Here is a 26097-nt window from a genome sequence, read left to right on the forward strand (position 1 = left end):
CTTGAAAGCATCGAGTACTTGGTCTTTAGATTTCAAAGCAAAAGCCCACACTTTTCTAGAATGATCATCAATAAAAGTAACAAAATAAGGAGCACCTCCAAGAGTTCTAGTTTGCATAGTACAAACATCAGTATGAACTAAATCAATAACATCAGATCTTCTAGATGATGGATATGTCTGAAATACAACTCTATGTGTTTTTCCAGCTAAGCAATGATCACAAGATTTAAGAGATGTACCTTGCAACTCTAGTAAGAACTGCTTTCTAGCAAGAGTTTGAAGTCCCTTCTCGCTGATATGTCCAAGTCTCTTATGCCAAAGATCTATACTTTCACCTTTTCGAATTGCATTAATCTCTCCTTTGTGTAGCTTAGCTTCCATGACATAAAAAGAGTTAATCTTCTTTCCTTTTGCCACAATTAGAGAACCTTTAGTGAGTTTCCATTTACTTTCACCAAAATAATGTGCAAAGCCCTCATCATCAAGTCTACCTGTCGATATCAAGTTAAGATGAATATCTGGAACATGCCTTACATCTTTGAGTATTAATTTGCTCCCAATACTGGTCTCCAAGCAAATATCTCCAATACCCATAATCTTAGATATACCATTGTTTCCCATTCTAACATTACCAAAATCACCAACAGTGTAAGATCTAAAGAAATCACCATGAGAAGTAACATGAAATGAAGCACCAGAGTCAATTACCCAGTTACTATCCTGAGCTACAAGACTGACACAACCTTCATCACAAACAATAGTGATATTACCTTCAGCAGCAACTGTATTGGTCTCTTTTTCATTTTTCTTCATTTCATTCTGTTCTCGCTTCCAAAACCTACACTCTTTCTTCATGTGACCTGACCTATTACAGTGAAAATAATTGATATCTCTTTTAGACTTGGATCTTCCTCTATAACCATATGGATTTCTGCTATGACTTCTTCCACGTCTTTCTTGTTTTTCAATAACAAATGCACCAGAAGAAGATTCACCCTGTTATTTCCTTCTTGCATATTCATTTAGCAAACTGTCTTTAACCATATCTATGGTTAGAGTCCCCTCTGACGTGGAGTTACAAATAGTCACCACATACGTTTCCCAACTTTCTGGTAAAGTGCTGAGAAGTAATAATCCCTGCATCTCATCATCTATATTCATTTTCATAGCAACCAACTTGTTTGCAAGACTCTGAAATAGACTTATGTGCTAAACAATGTTGCCACCATCTTTATATTTCAAATTTACAAGCCTTCTGAGGAGAGAAATTCTATTTCCCACTGTCTTTTTCGCAAAGAGATTTTCTAACTTTTGCCAAACAACATCAGCTCTGATTTCATCTGAAATATGCTCATGCAAGTTTATATCTATCCATCTTCTAATATAGGCAATAACTTTTCTATGTTGAACTTCCCATTCTTCATCGTCCATAGTAGAAGGTTTATCTTTAACCTTGATAGGCTTATATAAATCTTTGCAATAGAGCAAATCTTTCATCAGACGCCTCCAAGTGGAATAATTTGATGAGTTCAATTTAATCATACCATCTGACTCCATTTCAATCACACAAGAAAACTAGCACCAAACAACCTGATGCTCTGATACCACTTGTTGGGAAGAAACCTGTTAATGCAGAATAATTATTTTCCCTCTTTGTGTATCAAAATAGGTTTCTCATCAAAATACTAACTTGATATCAAAATGCTAAATCAATTAAACAATAGAGCAATAAATCAATCACACAGTGAGACCAAATATTTTTAACGTGGAAAACCCAATGTGCGAAAAACCACGGGACCGCAGTCCACCTCAAACTTCCACTATCAATAATAATGATAACAGGTTTACAGTAGGAATTCTCTAGAATAACTAGAGGATCAGAATAACATATCTTCATATCTCCTCCAAAGAGAATTCTAGGTTTCACAAAGTGAATATCATAGGAAAGTACCTTAGAGAGGGTAAACTGCAGATCAACACCGTTAGGATTGTAGAGTTTGCTGCAAGAATTCTCCACATAAAATTTGGGCCGAAACTGACAACGTTTGGCCACCGATCGTCAAGCATAAAACTCAGAAACCTAATCTTTCTCTCTCTATTTCTCTCTCCTCTTTTCTCTGCTCGCCGCACGCTGCAATCTAACTGTGCGCACCCACACACTGCAATCTGCTCAATTTTGTCCTTTCTCTCTCGATTTCTTTGATTTGGGCTGATGGCCCAAATTTATCCAAGCCGACGTATGGGCTGGACCCAACACTCATATATATGTATGATTGTATGTAAAACTCGAACGCCATTATCTACCATTCGAATCGACTGCATCCGCACTTCTTTTCTCTTCATCATTAGCAATATGCAATCCAGAAGCAGGAAACAGAAGATGTCTCTGTATCTCGGGGAGATCAAGAAGAGAAGAAGCATTTCAAGGATCAGCAGAAGCAGGTATGGCGTGTCTGCGGAGAGGACACACATGGCTTCTCTCCAACCATCGAGTGAGACAGCCGCCATGGAAGGCGTGCTTGCATGGCATCCGCGTCACCTCCACGCCCTCGTCGAACTCCGCGAAGCAGATGATGCAACTCTCCTCTCTGACATCTCCTCCACGCTCGTACTTCACCACCGCCAGCTCCTTCACCGCATCCGTCGACGCCGGGATGCCGCCGAAATTCCCGTTCTCGCCGACGCCTTCGACGTCCGAAGAAGGTTCCTCATCGATCGGGAAGTGGGCCAAAAGTACGTCCACGATCATGTCGAACCCGTTGCCCGAGTTCAAAGCCGTCTCGACTGGATAATTGCACAAGGCAACCAGTTGTCTCTCCAACCGCCCGGCGAAGCAGATGTCATAACCATAGACGCCGGCGATTAAGAGAACGGTCGAGATCGCCTGGCGGCGAGATGCTTGATGGAGGAAGTCGCCGAGAGTGAAGAGAAAGATGTGGTAGGAACGGGGCGGTTCCTCCACGACTTGACCTTCAAGAATATGCATCACGGTGTAGCCGAGTTTGATCACCACCGGAGCCGATGCCGGCATCCCATGAGTTTGATAGGCCGTGAGAACCCAATCGGCATGGCCATGGACAGGAGTCGTCTCCATCGTCGCCATCGCCTTCTTGTCACACTTCAACCATGTGAACTCGGCTTAATTCCTACCATGGAGTGGCTTCAAATAGAGAGAGAGAGAGAGATTCTGGTCTGCGAATCCGAGTACAAATCTTAAAGACAATCGGACGCGTAGTTTCCGTTGCCACATAAGTTTGCGGGTTGGACTCCGAAACAAGTTCCGTTCGACACGTGTTGAAATCCTACGGAAGAGCGAACTTGCTTCGTTCTTGATGGATTATTAGTGAAGATTTAATTGGAAATCGAAAGCTTTTATGACGTCATCTCTATTAAGTCAACTCTTTCCTGCTCCTCCGTGTTGACGGAAGCCATTCACTACTAGACGCCGTTCAAGCATTGACATCCAAAATATAGCTCGACAGCAAAATGTAGAATTAAAATTTTTAATATTTTAATATTTTATTATATAGCTCGATAGTAATATATTGAATTAATTTTTATTATTCTATTTAAAGATATAAGGATGATTTATTAAAAAATATTTATATTTTAGATTTTTTTCAAACGATTATCTTATTTTTAATTCAAACTACTATCCCTCTTCCTTAGGTTGTCTGTCACCTCATCTCACCATTCCCCTCTCCTCTCTCGTTGCTCTATCTTTCGGTCTCGTTTTTTCCTCTCCTTCCTAATAGCTCATCCTCTCCTTCTCTCTCCCTCGTTCTTCGCTTTTCTTCCCACTCCTTTCTTGTCATCTCCTCTCTTCTTATCCTATCGTGGATGACAAGCAATGATAATAAATAGACAATGGATTATCATGGATTTAATCGGTCTTACCTAACTCATGCAATACCTGTCTATCTACAAAAGTCAAGTTCTTCAAAAACTTCTTGTTGTCCCTTGAGGACATACAAAAGAGAAGATAGGTTAGATAAATCATTTAATTGGGTATTCACCACTAGTCATTTTCAACAAATATTTAATAGGCAATATGAATTACAAATATAGACTTCACAAACTCTAAATAATCACTCGACAAAGGGTCCAAGATGATCCGCTTTAGTAAAAAGTCATCACAAGTTCTCATATGATACTACTGTGAAACAAAGCAATGAACTAGCTCTAAATACTACCCCAGAGACTCATCTAGTTATATGTCATCTAGGTAACTCTTGGGTATTGTGCAAGCTGACACTCCACCACTCTATAGGGTTACAAAACCTCCCAAAAAGACTGCTTAGATGACTTATTTTTAGGCAATTTTACCTATACATGATAATTGCACACAATCTATATTTACAAATTTAAAACGACTATTAAAGCCAACCAAAATGAGGCTACTAAATCTAATATAAGTCATCTACATATTGTGTAAAGCATGAACAAAACCGAAATGCACAGACATGCATGAGCATTATATCAAACACCATATTTATAACTTTATCTATAACATTCTCTCATACTTATTTCTTCGACATCCTAGTCTTTATGGATGTTGCATATTATAACTTTTACTGAATCTTTAATCTTTTATTCTAATTGCAATGCACTTCTCGACTCTTAGCTACTTTTTGTCATTATTTTTAAGTAGTCAAACTTTAATCTATTTTATTACTTCAACTCGTCAATGATTCAGACACTAGTATAGAATCGACCAAGTTATATTGATTCTTATCAATTTCTATAGATAGATGAAGAAAAAAGGCCTTCTTTATTATGAAATAGTCTTTCAAATGTTTTTCAAATGCCTATTGGAACTTTAATAAGCATTACCTCACATGCTTTAAAGTTTTAGAGGTCTTTCTTTTGCAAAAATATGCCCATCAATTCCTCTCCACTTAGTTATTATTTTCAATTAGGTTCTTATCGCTTCTACTTTTGATTAATATTTTGTTAAAAAATGAAGTGGACAATCTACTATTGAAAGCGATAATCATCATTGGTGAGATTATGAAAACTATCATCTTTCACTTTATTCAAAGGATATTTAAACATGTCTAAAGCTCCTCTATAGGATAAATAAGAGAACTAGGAGATTTAATTTCGTCCGTTCTCTTAAGAATTGATAAGGTGAAAGTTAATTGACTTCGCTCATATATTCAAGGATTATACTTCATATATCGAATTGATTACTAACATTCATTTACTCTTTGCTCATACTTCAGCACCATAAGTATTTACACTCTTTGCGTTATGTTAGCTATTATGATTTACCTTCTTATTACTATCAAAATTTTGGAATGTATGAAGTTTTTTTGAAAAGAGAAAAATCAAGTAAGCCCTAAATCCCAAGGTGTGACCACGCCGCCAACATCATGGGGTTCATGCAGCATTAAAGCTTTCATGATTGTGCTCGTGATGTAGGTCCGATTACTTAAGAACTGTTAAATCATATACATCATTAGACATACCACAATTAAAGATTAGAATATATTTTAAATTAGTACAAGGGACCAATCTAATTATTAGTGTGGTCCATTGTGAAGAGGCCATGTGGTTTACTCATTCGGACCACTTCCCTACCATCACCTAAAGCTATCAGACCACTTCCCATGCATCGCCTGCAACCCCACGACAAGTTGCAATGTCTCCTTTAGGTTTTAGGCAGTTTTGAGGGATCAGCTATCTTTTTGAAGCAAACAAAGGCTAAGTCAGCTAAAATGTTGCTCTTTCTAAGGGAGCAGCTTTTCTTTTTTACCCACTGGTGAAACCATTGATCTTTGTAGGCCAACAAACACTCGAGCTATAGTTGTTGAAGAACAATTTGTCACTGTCTGAAATATGATGATGGTAAGATCTTTTTGTCAGCTTAAGCTTTTCAGTGCATTTATCAGTGATCCAGATTTCTGATAATAACATGCTCAACAGAACTGACGAAATCATATCTTATTTAAAGTCTATATAGAAACATCAAACGACAGCAGTTCAAATCTGACACCAACATGCATGGTGATCTCAGGTGAACAGATGTGCTACTGCTCTTTGCAACATCAACTGCAGATAGGTTCTACCATATGTGGTGTAGTTATAAGCATGATATGAGCTTATATCAGGCTTCCTCTGTCGATTCTAACACCATCTTCAGTTAACTTTTGAGTGCAACCATTACCATGCTTCTTATATATAGCTGAATGTTCACTTTTGAGTGCCATGGCAGCCAGCAGTCTCACACAGAGGTACATCTTCTGCCTTCTGCTTCCAGGGCAAAGGAAAATTTTACATCCAGTACCTAGAAGAAGCTTGTAATGGCTATACATTCATAATCGATATGAAACATGTTCTAAGTTGTCTGCAAATGCTGCTTATTCTAGATGATGATGATAGGAAGGTAGAGAGTCTGCTATGTCTGATGGTGATCTTGATGGTGGTGTTCCGATGCGGTGTTCCTTTTGTGGAGAACCATCAAGTTTGGGATTGCTGCATGGAGAGAAGTTCTGAGAGCATTTGCAGATGATTCTGAGCTTGCCATTTGAAGGTGGCTGTACTGCTGGGGTTCCACTTTGGATGCAGCGGCCATGTATGATGCAAGTATTGCCACTGGATGGTGACCATGTGGCACTTCACTGTGATCATACGAGTAAGCATTTGGCGTCTCCAAATGGTAGTAGGGATTGTAGGTGATTGCACTGTTCCCCAACACAACACCATGATCCTTCAATGCTTCTTTCTCTTTGCTCCTCGGAAGAACATCCAAGTTGACAGCTTTCGGCATCATGCTTGTGCCTTCCGCAACGTTGCTGATAAAGATATTTTCAGTTGCCAAACTAGACGATGATGCTAATCGTTGAGCTTTGTCTCTGTGAGTGTACTCATCATCATCACCAACGCCGTTGCCGGAGTAAGCATGAGCCGAACCTGTCACGTGAGAGTTCGCCACGGGCTGAGGAAACCGAAAGAGATTTCCCGGTAGCATTTCGAGTGGGGGAAGCTTATCGATCTCATGCTGAGCGGCACTGAGAAGCCAATCCACAACTTTGCTAGGTTGATTGAAGCCGAGCTTATCTTGAAGGTCATACAATTGAATTGCTGTAGGCACCGAAAGCCTCACGCGCCGATCCCTCAATCCCCTTATGGTCGTGACCTTGCTGTGCCTATCTTTCCCTCCAAAGGTTCGCGAGACTCGAACAATTCTTGGATTGTTGTGTGCCGTCCATGATCTCAAACTTGGTTGAGCCTTGCTCTCGCTGGTGCCGACATCTTGCCCGGTGAGTTCCCCTTCTTCTCTTGAACTACGGATCATCTTAAGATATTCTAGACATCAGCTACTAATCAATTTAGATGGTTTGTGTAGCATGTCAAAGCATGAAACAAGACTATTGTATACGACATATTCCATCAAGCATCATCAATCTGGAAATTTCTTAGTTTAAGTTGTTCTTTAAGACTCTTTTTTTCATGAATATATGGAAGAACATATATAAAACAAAAGAAAGTGAGGATCAGAGGGACACTAATTAATTAGATTTTGGTTTACTTCCAATGAATCTAGATCTCGACAAGAAGAACATGAGCTGAAGCTACTTTGAAACACTTAAATCTTTGGATAAGTAGATCAAAGATGACATCTTTTATTCGTCTCATGGAAAATATTATCCAAGTATAATCCAGAATTAATACATGTATCTATTTCTTTTCCTCGATCAAGAAAGAACATATATATATGTATCTTGATCAACTTAGTAACGAAGAAGAGTGAGAAAAACTTAGTTAAGAACGCAAAATCTCGACAAAAATTCTTGAGTTCAATCGAGAATCGTCTGTTCAAGACTTGTTGCAGAATCTGAGAGTCAGCAAGCAAGCTCTCACCTTCAATCTCCTCTTCAGATTAGATAGGATTTCAACTCCAAAACCATCAGCAACTCGATCAGGCTATTATGACTGACTTCTGATGCTGGAGAGACGCCGGATCTGCACGAACCCTAGAAAACAAAAAGGAAAAGGTGTAGTCCATTTGCAAACATGTGGTGGATACTTATGCCCATCAAATGGACAGGCAAGTCACTGTTTTTATCCTTCTACATCACACACATCTTGCAACCACTGCTTTATTTACGAGGGGTAAGTTGGTCTAATCTAATGAGCCATAGATGTTTCACTCTTGTATTTACTTTCATCCCTCACAGTCATCTGTGTTAGAACAGCCATTACTCTTCACTCTTTCTTCATGGACAGCTTAATCGAATGATGCATGCCTTATGTCAAGAAAACCAGGAAAAAGGAAATAATTATTCTGAAACCATATGATCACTTTTTCTCTCTCCTGTGCATCATATGTACCTTAGAGAAAAGTTATATTTGGATCGACCATGTTCCTATTTCTGTGTATATGTATGTAGTAAAAAGAATTTGCAGGTAAAGCATGCATACTTGAAACCCTAAGAAGGTAGCAGATAGACCAGGGACCATCAAGACCTCTTTAAGACATCTACCAAAGCTCATGGACCACCAAGTTTGCCAGCCTTCCTTGGCTAGACAACTCTGTGCAAAGCAAATGGTGGCCAGTGCAGATGGTTGAAGGCTGCCAAGAAGAGATTGACATCCATAATGGCCCCTGCAATGCACCACATTGGATCGCATTCAGCATCTTGCACCGAGCCGTGAAGCATTTTACTAAGATGAGGTCTCCTCTTTCGATCTCATCACACGGTTGACTAAGGTTCTTTGTTTCCAGCAGAAAGAAAGCGGTGTTCTCAAAGCTTCTAGAATCATCCTGAAGGCTTCTCGATCGAGAGGTGAGATGTTTCATCGTATACTCTCGTAGTAGCAGCAGGAGTCTCGTTGGTTCATCTGCATCTTCGAGCTTTCAGTGTTTCCAGGCATGTATACATCTGCAAGTACGCTAACTAAGCGTACATCTAAATGTATCTAAGCGAGGGTTAAAAGGACAAAAAAAGGCTCTTACACAAAGTCGAATATGGATGTTCTCCTCCAGAGTCACACAACTGCAACATACAATCTGCAGGAGAAACACTGAGCAGCAGTAGCATGGCTCCTTAATCCCTGCCGGCCAATCTGAGGAAACAAGAGGTCAAAAAAGAGAGGAGTTCAGAGCGGCTCTTTCTCACCTTATCTACAGAGAAACCCCGAAAACTCAATGCCAACTGCTAGTCTTGTTTGGAGAAGAAAGCGAAGCAAAGTTCACCACGCAGAAGCCTTTCGCCTCTCTGGGGGGAGGGGTGGGGGGGGGGGCCTGAAAAGACGAGGATGTACTGATCTGAATGCTGAGACCCCAGCTGTCACATGCCAATCATTCTAGGGTTTTGCAGTGATGCATTTAGGGATAAGATTAGGGTGCCGGATTGCTGCAGAGGGAGAAGGTGGGTGGTCCAGAAAGAAAGCAGTGAAAGGGTGCGTCAGAATGCTGCATGCAGTGTGTCCTGAAACTGAGGCAGACACCAGCAGATCCAACACTGGCAGCACAGCAGCCCTTTTGTGCGCCTCCCCACCCAGCAACCCCCTTAACCTGCATCCTTCGATCAGTTCTTCATTCTATTAATCTAAATCATGTTAATAATAGCATTTTGCATTTTGATATGCACAGAAAATATACAATCAGTTAGTTAATTATCGTTCGATACACAAACAACCCATAAAGTTCATGAAAGAAAAATATTTAAATGACTTGTCACTCAACGTGAATATAGGAGTCCAAGCGACAGTTCGAATTGATTATAAGATGTGTCTCTCGTAGAATATTCGTAAGAGTCCAAGTGACAATTAGAGATTAATTTAATCGTCCGAAGAATCGATTTAGAAAGTTTCTTTCGACTTCGATGTATGAGATGCTTTTTAACTCAAACAATTTTACAGGTATGAATTGGAATCGATATTTTTCCATAAATATCAACCACATGCATCGGATCGGATCAAATCGACTTGATCATCTCGATCCATGTTCAGTCCATCTCAAACGTTCTTTTTGGGTCTATATCGTGTGATTCCCTGTCCAAAAATAATCGGGTCGGGTAGGACAACTTCAGACGTGCGCATCCGCCCTGAGCTTAAATAATGATAATAAATAATAACAATATAATAGCGGTTCCCTTTTTAAAGCTCTGCGCGCTCCTCTGCCCCCGCCCCGGTTCTTAGGGCTCCCGTGAAAGCGAGGCTCTTCTCTCCCCGTTTGCCCCGATCTTTTGACGTCTCCAAGAAGGTAATTACCTTTTTTTTTTCCACCCGCTTTGATCCATGCATTTGCTTCCCTAAATTTGTCCATCGGAAAAGATTCCGGGTTGATTGATTTCTCCTCTGTATATTTTTGGCATCATTTCTGGTTTTTCTCGTTTAGATTTCGCTACGATTGACTATTTTTTATACGGTGGTCCTTGTTTGGTTCTTTCACGTGTTCTGAGAACGAGACTGAGAAAAAGGGACGATGACTGGGTGGGGTTTGGAGTGTTCGGTCGGATTGCTAGCTTGGTTGGTTCATCATCTCTTGATAAATGCTTTGGACAGAGAATTTGAGCTACCGGGTTTAAGTTTTGGTGGTTTAGGGATTTCGAACTCGTTGTATTTGGTGTTTTTAGGGGTTTAGGCTTTTGCCGATGGGGCTCAGGAGAGGAGAGAGACGTGGGAGGTCACTCTATAACCCTTAAAAGACAAGAACCGGACTGCATCGTCCGTGATGGTCCGCGTCTGGATAGGCCAAATGGTGTTCCATGTTGGAAGGAATTATTATATCGGCAGACATTGTCATGTCTATGTTAGAATATATGGCCTTTTTATTGAATAAGATATATAATAGAATTGGGTTCCGTTGCGATATTTTAGCCAAGACTAAGTCCACTACGGAACGATTCCTCGGAGATATCCTTGATGGGAGGAAATCTTCTGAGATCTCATCTCATCGTAGACCCTCTGCTCTCGCCTATTAAAGGACAGGATCTCTAAGGGTGTTAGTGTGTTAGAGCGTTATAACGTTGACACGTATAGACGCATCTCTCCGTTGAGGAATTCAGTTATTCTCCTCGACTCTCTCCCCAAAACCCTCTCCCCAAATCCAAGTGATCCTGTGAAAGGATAGGAAGAGAGGAGAAAGGGTCTACTCTTCGCACTCCCTGCAGATTCCGCAGCGCGATCGGATTAAAGACGGAGCCTGCAGCAATCTTGGATCACGGTGCTGAGCAGATCAAACAAGATCTCTGAACGAATGGCATCAAAAGGTACGCATCGTATAATTTGATCTATGTATTGATTTCAATCCTGGCATATAGGTTAATTCCGCATTATTGACTTAGCATAATACAGATTTTTACGCTTACAATTGGTATCAGAGCCCGGTTATTTGAAATCATGCATTAGATCTGTAAATTAATTTACGATGCATAATTACCTTTGTCTTCCAAGAACTGCTAAGCAGTAATGGTCACCGTCGACCTCGTTGCAAATCTGCGGTTACGCCGAGTAGCGTGACGACATTACAGAACTCCGTCCTTGCGATGGCATCACAGAACTCCGTCCTTGCGACGGCATCACAGAACTCCGTCCGTGCGACGGCATCACAGAACTCCGTCCGTGCGACGGCATCACAGAACTCCGTCCGTGCGACGACATCACAGAACTCCGTCCGTGCGACGGCATCACAGAACTCCGTCCGTGCGACGGCATCACAGAACCCCGGTCGCACACGGCATCACAGAACCCCGGTCGCACACGGCCAGAATCCGTCCATGTGACGGTCGGCCGCACGCAGGCAGACATCCCAGGTGGCGGCCATGCGTGAGTTGGCCGTGCACAGGCGGCGGCCGCGTGCTGGCAGCAGCCACCCGCGGGCAGGAACCGCCGCAGCGGCAGCGGCCGCGCGTGAGCAGTAGCAGGCCCGCGGCGGCAGCGCCGTGGCGGTAGTGGCCGCGCACAGGCGGTCGCTGGCAGCCGCATACTGACGGCCAAGCCGCAGGCAGCAGCGGCAGCGCCGCTCGCGCAGGCGGCGGCGGCGATGGCAGATTAGGGTTTTGGCATATTTACGTTTTTGTCCTCGAGGATAGGGTTTTTGAAAAATTTACAGTTTTACCCTTTGCAAATATCGTAATTACAGTTTATGTTCTGTCAACATATTTACGGTTTTGCCCTCGGGTCTAATTTCTGCCAAATTACAGTTCTGCCATTCGCATATTTTTCGATTTATAACCTATCAAATATTTTCGGTTTTTATCATTATGAAATTGAGAAATTTAGGTTATATTCTCAATTATAAAATTGATAAATATCATTTATTATAATTATGATTAATTTTAATCATGATTATATTTTTTGATTATTTGATTGGATTTAATTTTGATTAAAAAAAAAAACTATAAATTATGGTTTATTTTATGGTTTTCTCATATGAATTATTCATTATATATGTGGTAAATAAAATTAAAATCCAATTATTGTTTTTGAAATTTTTATTTATTTATTCAGATGTATATGTTTGAAATTATCATATGAGTTTTATTAAAGTTCAATAATTATTATGGTTATTTTATTATTGAACTGCTTTACATAAATGTTCAATAATTATTATGGTTATTTATTATTGAACTTCTTAGCATTAAATTTCAATAATTATTATTGTTATTTATTATTGAATTGCTTTGTATTAAAGTTCAATAATTATTATGGTCATTTATTATTGAACTGCTTTATATAAATGTTCAATAATTATTGTTGTTATTTTATTATTGAATTGTTTTACATTATTGTTCAATAATTATTATGGTTATTTATTATTGAATTGTTTTGTATTAATATTCAATAATTATTATTGTTTTTTATTATTGAACTGTTTTGCATTAGTATTCAATAATTATTATGGTCATTTTATTATTGAATTGCTTAGCAAAAATTAAATAAATTGATGAATATTATTTGTAATTCATTTCCCTAAGTTCTATCTGACTAGTAGCTGCCAAAGTGGCCTAGGATGATAGACTTTTGTGATATGAATTACAATAAAAGCTTTATCATTTATAGGACATTTTTATTTTATATCATGGCATTAGTCTTGAAGCCACCAAAGTGACATGGACTAATGACTTATAAAATAATATTAAAGAATTAGTCCTAAATGATATTAAAGAAATAATATTCATAATGGCACATATAATTATAAGATTTAGATAATCCCAAAGGAGAATCTAATTCAAATAATTATGTGATGGGGTAGGATGATACTCTTTTAGATATCCTTGCAGTTTAGGGTTGTATACCCAAAGGTAACAATACCTATTCCTCAAGGATGGTATCAGTCCTCCAAAATATTCTTGAGTGAACACTAGATATGTCAATATTTCACCCAAAGGTGTAATATAGATGATATCAATAGTTCATCAATTTTTGACAAACTCAAAGCATTAATGTTGTTATATATCTTTTTGCAGTGGTACTTCCGCATATACACTCATATGCTTCAAGTGTCCCTGTACTTTCTGGATCAAATTATTCAGAATGGTTAGAGCATGTGCAATTCACACTGGGTGTATTAGATCTTGATCTAGCATTACTTGTTGAAAAGCCTGCAGACTTGACTGATGAAAGTACTGCAGAACAAGTTAATGAAATGAAGACTTGGGAAAGATCTGATAGGCTTAGTTTAATGTTCATAAGAATGACAATTGCAAATAATATAAAGACTTCATTACCGATTGCAACTAGCGCAAAGGAATATTTAAAGGTTATTGAAGACAGATTTAAATCTGCTGATAAGTCATTGGCTGGCACATTGATGAAAGAACTGACTACGGCTCAGTATGATGGTACTCGAGGAATTCAGGATCATATCCTCAATATGGCCGACAAAGCTGCAAAACTTAAAACATTAGGCATGAATGTTGATGAATCTTTCCTCGTGCAATTTATTCTTAATTCTCTTCCTTCTCAGTTTGGCCCATTCAAGATTCACTATAATACAAATAAGGATAAGTGAGACTTGAATGAGTTGACTAGCATGTGTGTTCAGGAAGAATTGAGATTAAGGCAGGAAAATTCATATAATGTTATGACGACTACTCAAGGAGGAGGTAATAAGAAAAGAAAGTTGAAGCATCATCCATCAAAGAGATTTGCTAAGTCTGGAAATGTTAAACAGACTAATGAAAAGAAAGCCTTTACTGTAAAGTGCTTCTTTTGTGGCAAGAAAGGACATGTGAAGAAGGATTGCATTAAACGCAAGACTTGGTTCGAAAAGAAAGGTATTAACTCGACCTTTGTATGTTTCGAATCAAACATTACAGAAGTTTCTTCTAACACTTGGTGGATAGATTCCGGTGCTTCAACTCATGTTACAAATAACATGCAGTGATTCCTTTCAATTCGGAAACCAAAAGAACATGAAAGATTCATTATTATGGGAAATCGTCTTAAAGCGAAAGTGATATCAATGAGAACTTATCGTCTACGCTTAGAGACGGGTCACTTGATGGATCTTGTTGACACATGTTATGTCCCTACAATTTCTAGAAATTTGATTTCTCTTTCTAGAATTGATGAGTTGGGATATTGTATTTCTTTTGGTAGTGGCAAACTCAGCATATTTTACGATTCAATAAAAGTTGGTTCTGGAATTCTGTGTGATGGTTTGTACAGAATTAATTTGGATCTTGAGTTTGCAAAGACACTAATGACCCTACAATCAAATGTTGGATTGAAACGTAGTTTCAATAACGAAAGATCTTCCATATTGTGGCATAGACGATTGTGCCATATCTCCAAAGAAAGAATTGAAAGATTAGTGAAGGATAATATTTTGGAACATTTAGACTTCACTGATTTTGATATTTGTATAGATTGCATTAAGGGAAAGCAAACTAAACAAATAAAGAAAAATGCCACAAGAAGTAAAGAACTCCTTGAGATTATTCATACTGATATCTGCGGACCACTCCATATTCCTTGTTTTAGTGGAGAAAAATATTTCATCACATTTATAGATGATCTGTTCATATATGGCAAAGTTTATCTAATACATGAAAAGTCTCAAGCCGTTGATACTCTTGAAGTATACATAAATGAGGTTGAGAGACAATTAGATAGAAAAGTTAAAATTGTCAGATCTGACAGAGGTGGTGAATTTTATGGCAGATATGATGGATCTAGTCAGAATATTGGTCCTTTTGCTAGATTCCTAGAACAACGGGGTATTTGTGCTCAATATGCATTACCAGGTGTGCCACAGCAGAACGGTGTTGCTGAAAGGCGAAATCGTACTCTGATGGATATGGTTAGGAGCATGATGAGTTACTCCTCTGTACCTGAGTCGATGTGGGGTGAAGCTCTTAGGACAGCTATGTACATCTTGAACAGGGTTCCTAGCAAGTCAGTTTCATCGACTCCTTTTGAGTTATGGACTGGTAGGAAACCCAGTCTGAGACATCTACATATATGGGGGTGTCCTGCAGAGATAAGAGTATTCAATCCACATGAAAAGAAATTGGAGCCAAGAACTATTTCAGGATATTTTATTGGTTATCCAGAAAAATCCAAGGGATACAAATTTTATTGCCCTAATCATAGTATGAGAATAGTAGAATCTGGTAATGCAAAATTCCTAGAAAATGACGAAATTAGTGGGAGTGAAAAATCTCGAAGGATTAATTTTGATATTGAGGAGATTCAGGTTAATTCTCCCATATCATCTCCTGTCCGAGAGATTGTTGTTCCTCAAATCAATGAGAGTATTGATGAGGGTGAACAACAAAATAACATCCAAGAACTCTCACATGATGTTGATGTCGCCGCTGATGATCTTGTAGAACAATCACAATTGGCAAATTTGAGAAGATCTCAAAGGAAAAGGAAACATGCCATTTCTGATGATTATGTTGTATATCTACAAGAATCAGATTATGATATAGGAATAAAAAGAGACCCCTTATCGTTTTCACAAGCCATAGAAAGTAACGATTCTGAAAAATGGTATGATGCAATGAAAGAAGAGTTAAAATCAATGGTACAAAATGATGTCTGGGATCTCGTTGAATTGCCCAATGATTGTAAAAGAGTCGGTTGTAAATGGGTCTTTAAGACAAAACGCGACTCAACGGGCAATATCGAACGATATAAAGCCAGACTTGTGGCCAAAGGTTTTTCTCAGAAGGAAGGCATCGACTATAATGAGACTTTTTCTCCTGTTTCTAAAAAGGACTCATTAAGAATCGTTATGGCATTAGTAGCTCATTATGATCTTGAGTTGCATCAGATGGATGTGAAAACGACATTTCTGAACGGGGATCTGGATGAGAAAATCTATATGGAACAACCTGAAGGATTCATAGAAAAGGGAAAAGAAAGTTGGGCTTGTAAACTTAAGAAATCCATTTATGGCCTTAAACAAGCTTCCAGACAATGGTATATAAAGTTTCATAATACCATTACTTCCTTCGGATTTAAGGAAAACACTGTTGATCAGTGTATATACCTGAAGGTAAGTGGGAGCAAGTTTATTATATTGGTCTTATATGTGGATGATATTTTACTTGCCAGTAGTGATCTTGGTTTATTGCACGAAACCAAGATATTTCTCAACAAGAACTTTAAGATGGTTGATATGAATGAGGCATCCTATGTCATTGGCATTGAGATATTCATGGATAGATCTCAAGGATTATTAGGATTGTCTCAGAAAGGATATATTGATCGTATCTTGGAGAGATTTAATATGCAGCTTTGCTCAACCAATGATGTGCCTATTACTAAAGGTGAAAAATTCAGTCAAAACCAGTGCCCTAGAAATGACTTAGAAAAGAATCAAATGAAGAATATTCCTTATGGATGCGCAGTTGGAAGTCTACTATATGCTCAAACTTGTACAAGACCAGATATCAGTTTTGCAGTTGCAATGCTGGGAAGATATCAAAGCAACCCAGGAATGGAACATTGGAAAGCTGCAAAGAAAGTAATGAGATATCTACAAGGGACAAAAGATTATATGCTCACATACAGGAGATCTGATCAGCTTGAAGTAACTGGATATTCAGATGCTGATTTTGCAAATTGCCTCGACAGCAGGAAGTCCACTTCAGGATTTGTATTTATGTTAGCTGGTGGGGCAATCTCTTGGAAAAGTGCAAAGCAATCGCTTATTGCATCATCAACAATGGAAGCTGAATTTGTGGCATGCTTTGAGGCCACAAATCAAGCTTTATGGCTGCGAAATTTTATCTCAGGACTTGGTGTGGTCGACTCAATTGCTAAGCCGCTGAAGATATTTTGTGATAACACTGCAGCAGTTTTCTTCTCTAAGAATGGCAAGTACTCTAGTGGTTCCAAGCACATTGAGTTAAAGTACTTGGTGGTTAGAGAAAGAGTCCAGAAACAGCAAGTGTCAATTGAGAACTTGAGCACCACTATGATGATTGCTGATCCATTGACAAAAGCCTTACAGTGCAAAATATTCAAAGAACATGTTCTTAGAATGGGGCTTGTGAGCAAGTCATAAAGGATATGGTGATGCATGTTTATGTGGATGTTATTATTGACATTTTACTTAATTAAAGTTATCTGTTTCTGCTATCCTGTTTACATTTATGTTTATGCATATTATGGTTGAATGTAATAACAGGATTGTCTTGACAAGACAAATTACAGGGGTCATTATGGACTATGTTAGGAAAGACTAACAATGTTGTGGTACATAGAAGGGAGTATGACATTGATGAAATACAACCGCTATGACTCGCATTGATAGTTGGACTTAATATAGTATTATTGTGATTATTGGACTTATTGACTTATTTTTAAAACATGGCCATGTATAAAATGCTTTTCAAAATTTTTTGGAATCCAATTAGATAAAATTGTTTTCAAACAAATTTTGTTTTGTTTGTTTTGATTTTGTATCTCTTTTATATCTTATCAATTAATGGGCCAAGTGGGAGAATGTTAGAATATGTGGCCTTTTTATTGAATAAGATATATAATAGAATTGGGTTCCGTTGCGATATTTTAGCCAAGACTAAGTCCACTACGGAACGATTCCTTGGAGATATCCTTGATGGGAGGAAATCTTCTGAGATCTCATCTCATCGTAGACCCTCTGCTCTCGCCTATTAAAGGACAGGATCTCTAAGGGTGTTAGTGTGTTAGAGCGTTATAACGTTGACACGTATAGACGCATCTCTCCGTTGAGGAATTCAGTTATTCTCCTCGACTCTCTCCCCAAAACCCTCTCCCCAAATCCATCAATCTGAGTGATCCTGTGAAAGGATAGGAAGAGAGGAGAAAGGGTCTACTCTTCGCACTCCCTGCAGATTCCGCAGCGCGATCGGATTAAAGACGGAGCCTGCAGCAATCTTGGATCACGGTGCTGAGCAGATCAAACAAGATCTCTGAACGGATGACATCAAAAGGTACGCATCGTATAATTTGATCTATGTATTGATTTCAATCCTGGCATATAGGTTAATTCCGCATTATTGACTTAGCATAATACAGATTTTTATGCTTACAGTCTATTCTTTTACTTCTCTAATTGTTCTTTTTGAAACATGGAGACTGTAAAAGATTTTTGTCCTCTGCTTGGGATATAATGTATGCATGCATGCATACATATATTGTGTATCTACACATGTAGAGAGAGGCTTTGCCACTTCGACTTATTCCTAGTAACTGTTATTTGTGTAGTCTTTGTCTTCCAGTTTTAGTAGTTCAAAGTTTGATAAATAGTTTTAAGCTCAGTTGTCCCCCACAGAAAAAGCTGCAATACTTAATCAGTAAGGTATCATGCAACTATTGACTTTAGTTCTTTATGTTGCTCTCATATTCACACATTTTCAGGTTAGGTTATGAAAGTTAGTCCAGTGCCAGCACCAATCCATCTGCCTACAGCTAAGGGAAAGGTGGCTCCGAAGGACCCTGAGGCACCAGTGGTTGAGTCTACAATGCCTGCTTGTGCCACTGAATATTTGGTTTCTAGTAGCAACATGTCCTAGCGTTCTAATTCTCTAAAGTTGTTATCTCATATTTATATTATTCTAATGTCTGAATTTTCTAACTCAGAAGAAGGCCATTCCATCTATATTCAGAGCTCGCCTCTCAATGCGAAGGTTCATCAAGTCAAGGAAGAGTTCAAGAAATTTGAATCTATTAAACCTGGTGGTGTCCAAGTTAGAAACCACAAAAGCATGTTAGAAATTCTCAAATTTTACAATGTACATCTGTTTGAGTGGTTGCTGACTTTTTTTCCACGCCCTTGTTACTTGCAGATTGAGCACTTTAGTATTGGCTTTGTTGAGTTCAAGTCACTTAAATCCATGGAAGCTGCATTTGAGGTATGGTAAAATGACTGTGTTCAGAATTTGTATTCATTTCCATGATTAAGCTTTTTCTATAGTAAGTGCATATGAACTTTGAAGAAATTGGCAAGATTGTCTCTTATTATTTATCAGATGGTCTTGATTCATTCCTCAATTTTATTTGGATGTTGTTTGCAATAAGGCATTACTCTCCTGGAGCACAATGACCAACAATAACTGGCTCATGTAGCCACCAGTAATGCCACATCACAGGCACCACCAACATGCCAGGCCTGCAAAGAATTGAAGTATTATGGTGTATTTGTACCTTTTATTTCCATATCTCACCAGATGGAGTCAGTTGCCTTTTTTATTTTGTTATTTAAGGAACACCATGCCAGTGATACCATATCTTTCTGTATCTCACCATAAGACTTAATTGATTAATCATGCTAAGTATTTGTTTGGTATCATCTTGATTTTTCATTTTCTAAAAGTTGGACACCTTTGTTATATTTTCACTTTGTTTTCATTCTTCAAAATAGAAATAAGTTTAGTGAATAAATGAAACTGGATAGGACATGAGAGGCAAAGGGTCTGAAAAAAGTTATCTGCATGGGAAGATTACTTGCAATCCTCATTGGTCTTGGTTACTTGTCTCCCTTTTGAACTTTTTGGTAGGTGAATTTTGTTTTCCTTTCGAAAGAACTAAGAAAATTGTATGACACAAAAAATTAAAACATCACTATCAAACATATATGCATGTCTGGATTTCAAATTTCTCTTTTGAGAAAACAGGATACTTGACTATGCCAGAAATTACCTAAATATATATGGGGAAATAACTATCATGTGAACATAAGTTCTGAACAAGGTGACAGTAGCCATAAACCTGAATATATGGGAAATAACTATTATGTGACCATATGTTCTGAACAAGGTGACAGTTTTCATAAACATGCAACTTCCCTTAAACATTTGATGCACTTTGATTGCTTGTCTGATTATCAAGAAGTATTTAATGTAATTTTATACATGTAATGAACAATTTATTAACTTCCTGTAAAGTTGAAACTGCAGTCACCTAGCAAGAGAACCAATATTTGTAGCCCTTTTCTTAGTGGAGTGCAGACTTGACGATAACGTCTTCGTAAACTTCCAGTTCTCACCGTGGACTTTGCTGTTGGTCATATTTGTTCCTGTTTATTTGTTTGCATAGAGAATCTAGTTACTCTATGTTACCATCCCATTTTCCAGAACTAGAGCTAGGAACAGCATGTGCAGATCTTAGATGAGTTTCAGATGTCCCAATTCTTTGTCCTTTCTGTAATGTTCTATTCAATGGAAAGGGTCTTTCTGGGAGATCTCTCATTGAGTCAGCGTGAGGTTATCTATAAAGTTTGTGCAAGCTAATCAACAAACCATGATCACTGTCCTTTAAGATATTAATAAATCATTCTATAATTTTCTTATTGCAAAAGATGGCATACTGTTTCTGTCAAATTGATGGTAAAATTAGTTGTTCTTCCTTTCTTTCTGATGCATTACAGTCTGATACTTACGACTGTTTGCTTCTTCAATTGCTAATGGTGTGGCCACCAATAGCAGCAATGGCAGTGGAGGAGAGGATACTTCCAACTGGGGAGAGGTCGATTCAGAAATGGCAATTTCAGGGGACTTAAAAGCTTTGGGGTCAATATGGGCTCCAGGAGAAATGACTTTGTAATCAGGTTGAGTACTCTGGTTGTGACTGAGGGCCACCATAGCAGGGCAATAATGTTCATCAGCAATGAGTCTTTCGGAATGGTGGACCTAAACAACTTGCTGTTACTGCATAAAGAATATTTGTCCCCTTGTTGAGACCCCAATCTTTTGGTATTAGGATTTGTCATTTGTTGCGGTACATTACCTGTGAATTCATGATTAAATTTCATTCGAGGTTCTTCTTGCAGGGTGTAAACGAAGAGATCCTCAAGCTTAGTTTGTTCCCACACTTGAAAGTTCCTAAGGTAAATCAGTATTGTTCTGCTGTTGCTTCCTCTGGATCCACCAGTGCATTACTAGGAGAAAAGCTTTTGCCACAGGTACCACTCCAAATCTCCTAATTTCTTGATCATTTATGTATTTTTTTTTTCTTGGAATCAAGATTAATTTTAGAATGAATTGTGCTGGATCTCAAATATGCATGAGCATCTTGAGCTTGCAGATTCAGTGTTTCTTATATCTAACTCTCATACAATGTTGTCTTGTACTGTCTTGTGTCTTGTGGGAGACCCTCTCCGGAGAGGGCATCCTGAGCTCATCAAATAGAAAGCTCGAAAACCAAATCACTATACTCTTGCAAACTAAGTTGTTTGATGATATTAATTAAAAGAACACCAAGACTAATTGTAATATATAAACTATGCTGATGTGCCAATTTTGCTCTTGATGGTTGCCGCAACATTTTTCTATGGATTAATTGCAGAGGCCTGTAGATGAGACAAACAGGATGAGGATGTTTGTTGGAGTCTTTGGCACACATCAGGGCTCTGTTTGGAGGAGTCTGCTCAATGCAAATGTCAGGTTAGGATATCTAATCTCCATGTGATTTCACCATCACCTCATCTTGCGAGTAAATAATTCTAAGTTGGTCTAATCCAGAGGTTCTAGATTAATTGCATCCTTAATTATCGTTAATGTTGATGTCTTCCATGGAAGTGCATAAATCTGCATTATTCTTAGCTGATAACATAGTGGAAGCAATTATAGAACATATATTGAGCCATTGACTGAGTCATTTTGAAATCTCATTCCATAATTTTTGTTCTTCCTGGGTGGTGGTGATTCAGTCAACCACTAGATAACAAAGTTCATTGATTGGTTAGTATTCTAATCCCTCTCATGCAAATGAACGACGCATCAAACTTTATTAGATGCTGGTTTAAGTGGATGAAAAGATCGACATTGTTGATCTGTGCACTGGCAACAAATCCACTGATTGATGAGCAAATCCAATGACTGAAGGTAGGATAATATAGATAATCTCATGATAATGCTACTTTATGAGCAATGACGGACAACTTGCCGACCTTTTCCCAACTGTGTCTCTTTCGTTGCATTCTTCAGGCAATAATTCTCCTGGTTATCTCATCCATAAGTTGCCATCCTTCTGTTATTCGTATTATTAGCTCTTCAATAAAGCTATTTACCAGCAGCAAATTAAAATTTTGAATCGAGTCATTTTCTATTTTAAAGCTAACGTTTGTGGTTTTCATGGATATATGCACATTCTTTTCCAATAATTCATTCGTATCAGTTATTTTCTCACCCTACAGAACTGCTTCGTATCTTTACTTAAGCTGCGACTATAAACACGGCGACAACTAGGGTGAATCGAGGAGCACTTGAGACAGAGAGACTGCCATTGTGGCTTAACCAACCCGTACTTGGTCGGGGTGATGTGGCCTCTTTCGAGACATGGGACCCCCACAACGGCCTTGTCCGCCATTGGGATCAGGTAGCGTGAACCCTTTTCATTTTTCGCTGGTGATTCAGCACCCTGAGTATCAGCTACGCTGATGAGGGGAGAGCCGGACCGCAACGGACGGACACGTGTCGTAATGACCTCCACGAAACGTGCACCTCGGACAGCAGGAGACCACGTCATCGGCTCTGGCGCCAGGTGAGAGGCGCCGCGCCGCGCCGCTTGGGTGGCGTTAATGCGTACTTCCCTTAAGCCACGTGCGACACTTCCCCCCGGGGTTAGGACACGTGTCCTCCCCGGCTCCGGCGCCGCTCCTTACCTTACACGTAGGGGCATTTTGGACATCACAAACACTCCTGGGGAACATGACCCTCTGGCTTCCCCTCTCTGCCGCCCGTGTCTTTCTCTCTCATGTTTGATGGCGTCGCTTCGAGTCGTACACGAGACTTCATCTTCGTGTACCCTCTCTAATATATATGATTCTGAGCTCCAGGGGGTTCAAAGATCTCTGTTTCGTGTTCTTTTCTCTGTTTTCTCCTCGTCCCATATCTTCTCTGCTTGTCCTCCTATTTACCTCTGAACTTCGAGTCGTAGCCGACACCACCTTACGGGTTTGAAATTAATAGATAAAAAAGATCAAAACTGTGAGAAAAAAAGATCGCTTTTTGATCGGAAATCGGTGTCTTTTGTTCCGCGGTTTATATCTGATCTTATGATGGAAGTAGAGTTGGTGAAAGGGGAGGCGGAGCTGGAACGTCAGTCGTCGGTTATCGAGAGTTCTCCGAGGGATTTGCTTCGTAGATTGTCTGGAAACAACTGCTTCAATGAGCAGCGGGAGGTTCCGAGCGGGGAGTCTGATGAGGTCGAGCTCAATCTCAACCTCGGCCTCTCCCTCGGCGGATGCTTGGGGGTGGATCCGAGGGGGAAGAAGCTGATTCGGTCATCGTCGATCGCGTCCTTCTCGTCGCTGCCGAGGGAGCACGAGTTCTCTCCGGGAACCCCGACCATGGTGAGGACGAGCTCGTTGCCGACGGAGACGGAGGAGAAGAGGAGGAAGATGAAGGAGTTGCAGGGCTTGAGACGGTTGGAAGCGAAGAGGAAGAGATTGGAGAAGAGGAAGTCGATCAAATCATGTAATCCGAAATCAGATGTGGGTATGGACGGAGGAAAGAGTTTGGCGCACCCCTGCACAGTCAACGGCCGCCTCAGCCTTCCGATCGGTAGCCAGTTCAGTGGGCTGTTCAGTGTAGCCACTCCTCCAGCCCTACGGCCGTGGACGTCAGGGACTAAGATCACCGCAGCACAGGGGTCCGAGCTCGAGAACCAGACGCCTGCTCGAGGTACTGCATCCTTGTAGGATTTTGGTCAATTCCTGCTTGTTATCCATCGTATCGATGATGTTTTATCCTCTTTGTTATCTATATATTTTATTGATGATGAGTTGCTGAGAAAGTAAGTGTTTCTTTGTTACTTTTATTATATAGGGATAAGGAAATTTATTTATCTTATAATGAGTAGAAGGCAAAATTCTTGAGGTTGATAGTCGTTTAGTTATGATATATTCATGATGGGCGTACCGAGCGGTATGCCAGGACGTAGTTTTATGATATATTCATGATAGACGTACCGGTTTACCGTTGGACCGGTATGTACCGCCCATACCGGGCGGAACCATTCGAAATTGTATGCCGGTATGAAGTATGATACTGTCTAACTTTTGTGTTATTAGTGTTTCTTCTCTATTAACACCGGCTGAATGTTTTGGGTAATTCATGTTGCTAGTTTCTTTCTAAGTATCAATTTGTAAGTCATTTTAAGTTTTAGTAGGTCTACATTCCTCAACTGGACTTAATCCTCAAGCTAATATATTTTGCATGATTACCTTAATTGGTATTATGATATACACAATTTATATTTCAAGTTAGTCTGACATTTTCCTTTTGATTAACAGCCAACACTATTTTATAATTCAAACACATTATTGTTCATGTTAGCAGACTGTCGATTCTGCCAAACAGAAAGCTCTGATAACAAGTTCTATGTTTTGCCATACGTTGTTGTTTTTACGTAAGTGCTGTTGTAATATGTTTATATAATTAATAGGATATCTTAGGTTATTGTCGAACATACTATAGACCATTAATGACAACATCAATTATTTGATCATATTACATGTAGATCATTCAAATCATAATTTGTAATGACAAGTTCCACCTTTTCATCATAGATTCTGATATCATTGTATAATTGTACATCAAATAGGGAGTAGCAACAGCAAGTTCCTTTTTTTTTTTCGTCATATCATTGTTCGAAGATACTTCAATTTATGTGTTCTAACGACAACTTTCATCTTTTTCGTCATATTTTCTCATTTTATTGTCTGAATATACTTCAAACGGGAGGGTGCGACGACAACTTTCATTACTTTGCCATATCACTATCCTAGATTCTTATATTATTGTCTGTATAGTAGTAGTGACAAGGCTCATTATTTTTGACATAGAATTTGGCTCATACTTCATTGTTAGCGATGAAAATAATGAATAGAGAACCTTGACTATCATCATATATGTCACCTATAGTATAATAGTTGCACTTTTCTAGAATGCTACTGATTTTTTTTTTTTTTCTTGAAAAGGCGGCTGTTATGCTATCTCTTGAAATGTAAATTTACTGTTGTTATTAATCTTTATCTGGGGAAAGAATTGTAGTAGAAAATCTTTATCTGTTGTCTTCTATTTTATTTATTAGTCTACTAGAATTGGTGGTAAGAAGTTTCCGATGCAAAAACATGATCTTGGTGCCAATGCTTCAATATTGTTTTTTTTTTTTGGTAAGAAAAGAAAAAGAAATTAACTTCTTCTCCTTTCTCTATTTTATCAGGGTTGTTCAACCTGCCTGCTTTTAGCAGTTTCAATGACACGGCAACTGTGCAATCAGTTTCTGCTCACAAGACTGCAATTGCCCCTCTCGTGTCAGGAGCTCGGATAACCATTACTCCCATTGGCGGAGAAGAAGACCCTTTGAAGAAGAAGAAGAAGGTAAGATTAACCAGGGATGCAAGTCTGGGGAGGAACATGATAGGGGAGATGCCATGTGTGTCCACCAGGGGAGATGGCCCAAACGGGAGGAGGATCGAGGGCTTCCTCTACAAATACAAAAAGGGAGAAGAGGTAAGAATAGTATGTGTCTGCCATGGCAGCTTCCTAACCCCAGCTGAGTTTGTTAAGCACGCAGGAGGTGGTGATGTAACCCACCCTCTGAGGCATATCGTCGTCAATCCCATGCCATCAGCCTTAATGAGTTTAAGATGATTTACCTATGAAAGATGGATGAATGTTACTTGCAGGTACTTTTGAA

The 26097-nt window shown here is 39.1% G+C and overlaps 3 protein-coding genes across 7 annotated transcripts; 1 reads left to right on the forward strand and 2 right to left on the reverse strand.

The window, feature by feature from the left end:
* Window positions 1-2422: 2422 nt before the first annotated feature.
* On the reverse strand, window positions 2423-3103 carry LOC135677527 (putative RING-H2 finger protein ATL53). Its single transcript, XM_065189886.1, has one exon. The coding sequence runs from the start codon at window positions 3101-3103 to the stop codon at window positions 2423-2425; it is 681 nt and encodes a 226-aa protein (XP_065045958.1).
* Window positions 3104-5931: 2828 nt separating this feature from the next.
* On the reverse strand, window positions 5932-9368 carry LOC135580958 (transcription factor TCP5-like). Of its 5 annotated transcripts, none has more exons than XM_065188659.1 (4): window positions 8963-9222; window positions 8473-8888; window positions 7867-7979; window positions 5932-7300 (listed from the first exon to the last, which is right to left on the reverse strand). In XM_065188659.1, exon 4 carries the CDS (start codon window positions 7298-7300, stop codon window positions 6401-6403), a length of 900 nt encoding a protein of 299 aa, XP_065044731.1. In that variant the 5' UTR covers window positions 7867-7979; window positions 8473-8888; window positions 8963-9222; the 3' UTR covers window positions 5932-6400. The 5 variants fall into 5 exon arrangements, with proteins under 5 accessions (XP_065044731.1, XP_065044730.1, XP_065044728.1 ...); XM_065188658.1 differs by having other exon boundaries at window positions 8428-8888; XM_065188656.1 differs by having other exon boundaries at window positions 7867-8888; window positions 8963-9030; window positions 9126-9182.
* Window positions 9369-22735: 13367 nt separating this feature from the next.
* On the forward strand, window positions 22736-26097 carry LOC135676929 (ninja-family protein 1-like). Its single transcript, XM_065188661.1, has 2 exons — window positions 22736-24077; window positions 25621-26097. Exons 1-2 carry the CDS (start codon window positions 23450-23452, stop codon window positions 26049-26051), a joined length of 1059 nt encoding a protein of 352 aa, XP_065044733.1. The 5' UTR covers window positions 22736-23449; the 3' UTR covers window positions 26052-26097.

Source organism: Musa acuminata, chromosome BXJ1-6 (genome assembly GCF_036884655.1).
Source record: "Musa acuminata AAA Group cultivar baxijiao chromosome BXJ1-6, Cavendish_Baxijiao_AAA, whole genome shotgun sequence".
Classification (NCBI taxonomy): domain Eukaryota; kingdom Viridiplantae; phylum Streptophyta; class Magnoliopsida; order Zingiberales; family Musaceae; genus Musa; species Musa acuminata.

What these genes read in the sequence shown, in the direction of transcription:
- LOC135677527 (XM_065189886.1), bottom strand. Translation starts at nt 3,103, where the DNA reads ATGGCGACGATGGAGACGACTCCTGTCCATGGCCATGCCGATTGGGTT.
- LOC135580958 (XM_065188660.1), bottom strand. Translation starts at nt 7,300, where the DNA reads ATGATCCGTAGTTCAAGAGAAGAAGGGGAACTCACCGGGCAAGATGTC.
- LOC135676929 (XM_065188661.1), top strand. Translation starts at nt 23,450, where the DNA reads ATGATGGAAGTAGAGTTGGTGAAAGGGGAGGCGGAGCTGGAACGTCAG. An exon ending in GAACCAGACGCCTGCTCGAG is followed by an intron (nt 24,078 to 25,620) that starts GTACTGCATCCT and finishes CTATTTTATCAG; the next exon opens with GGTTGTTCAACCTGCCTGCT.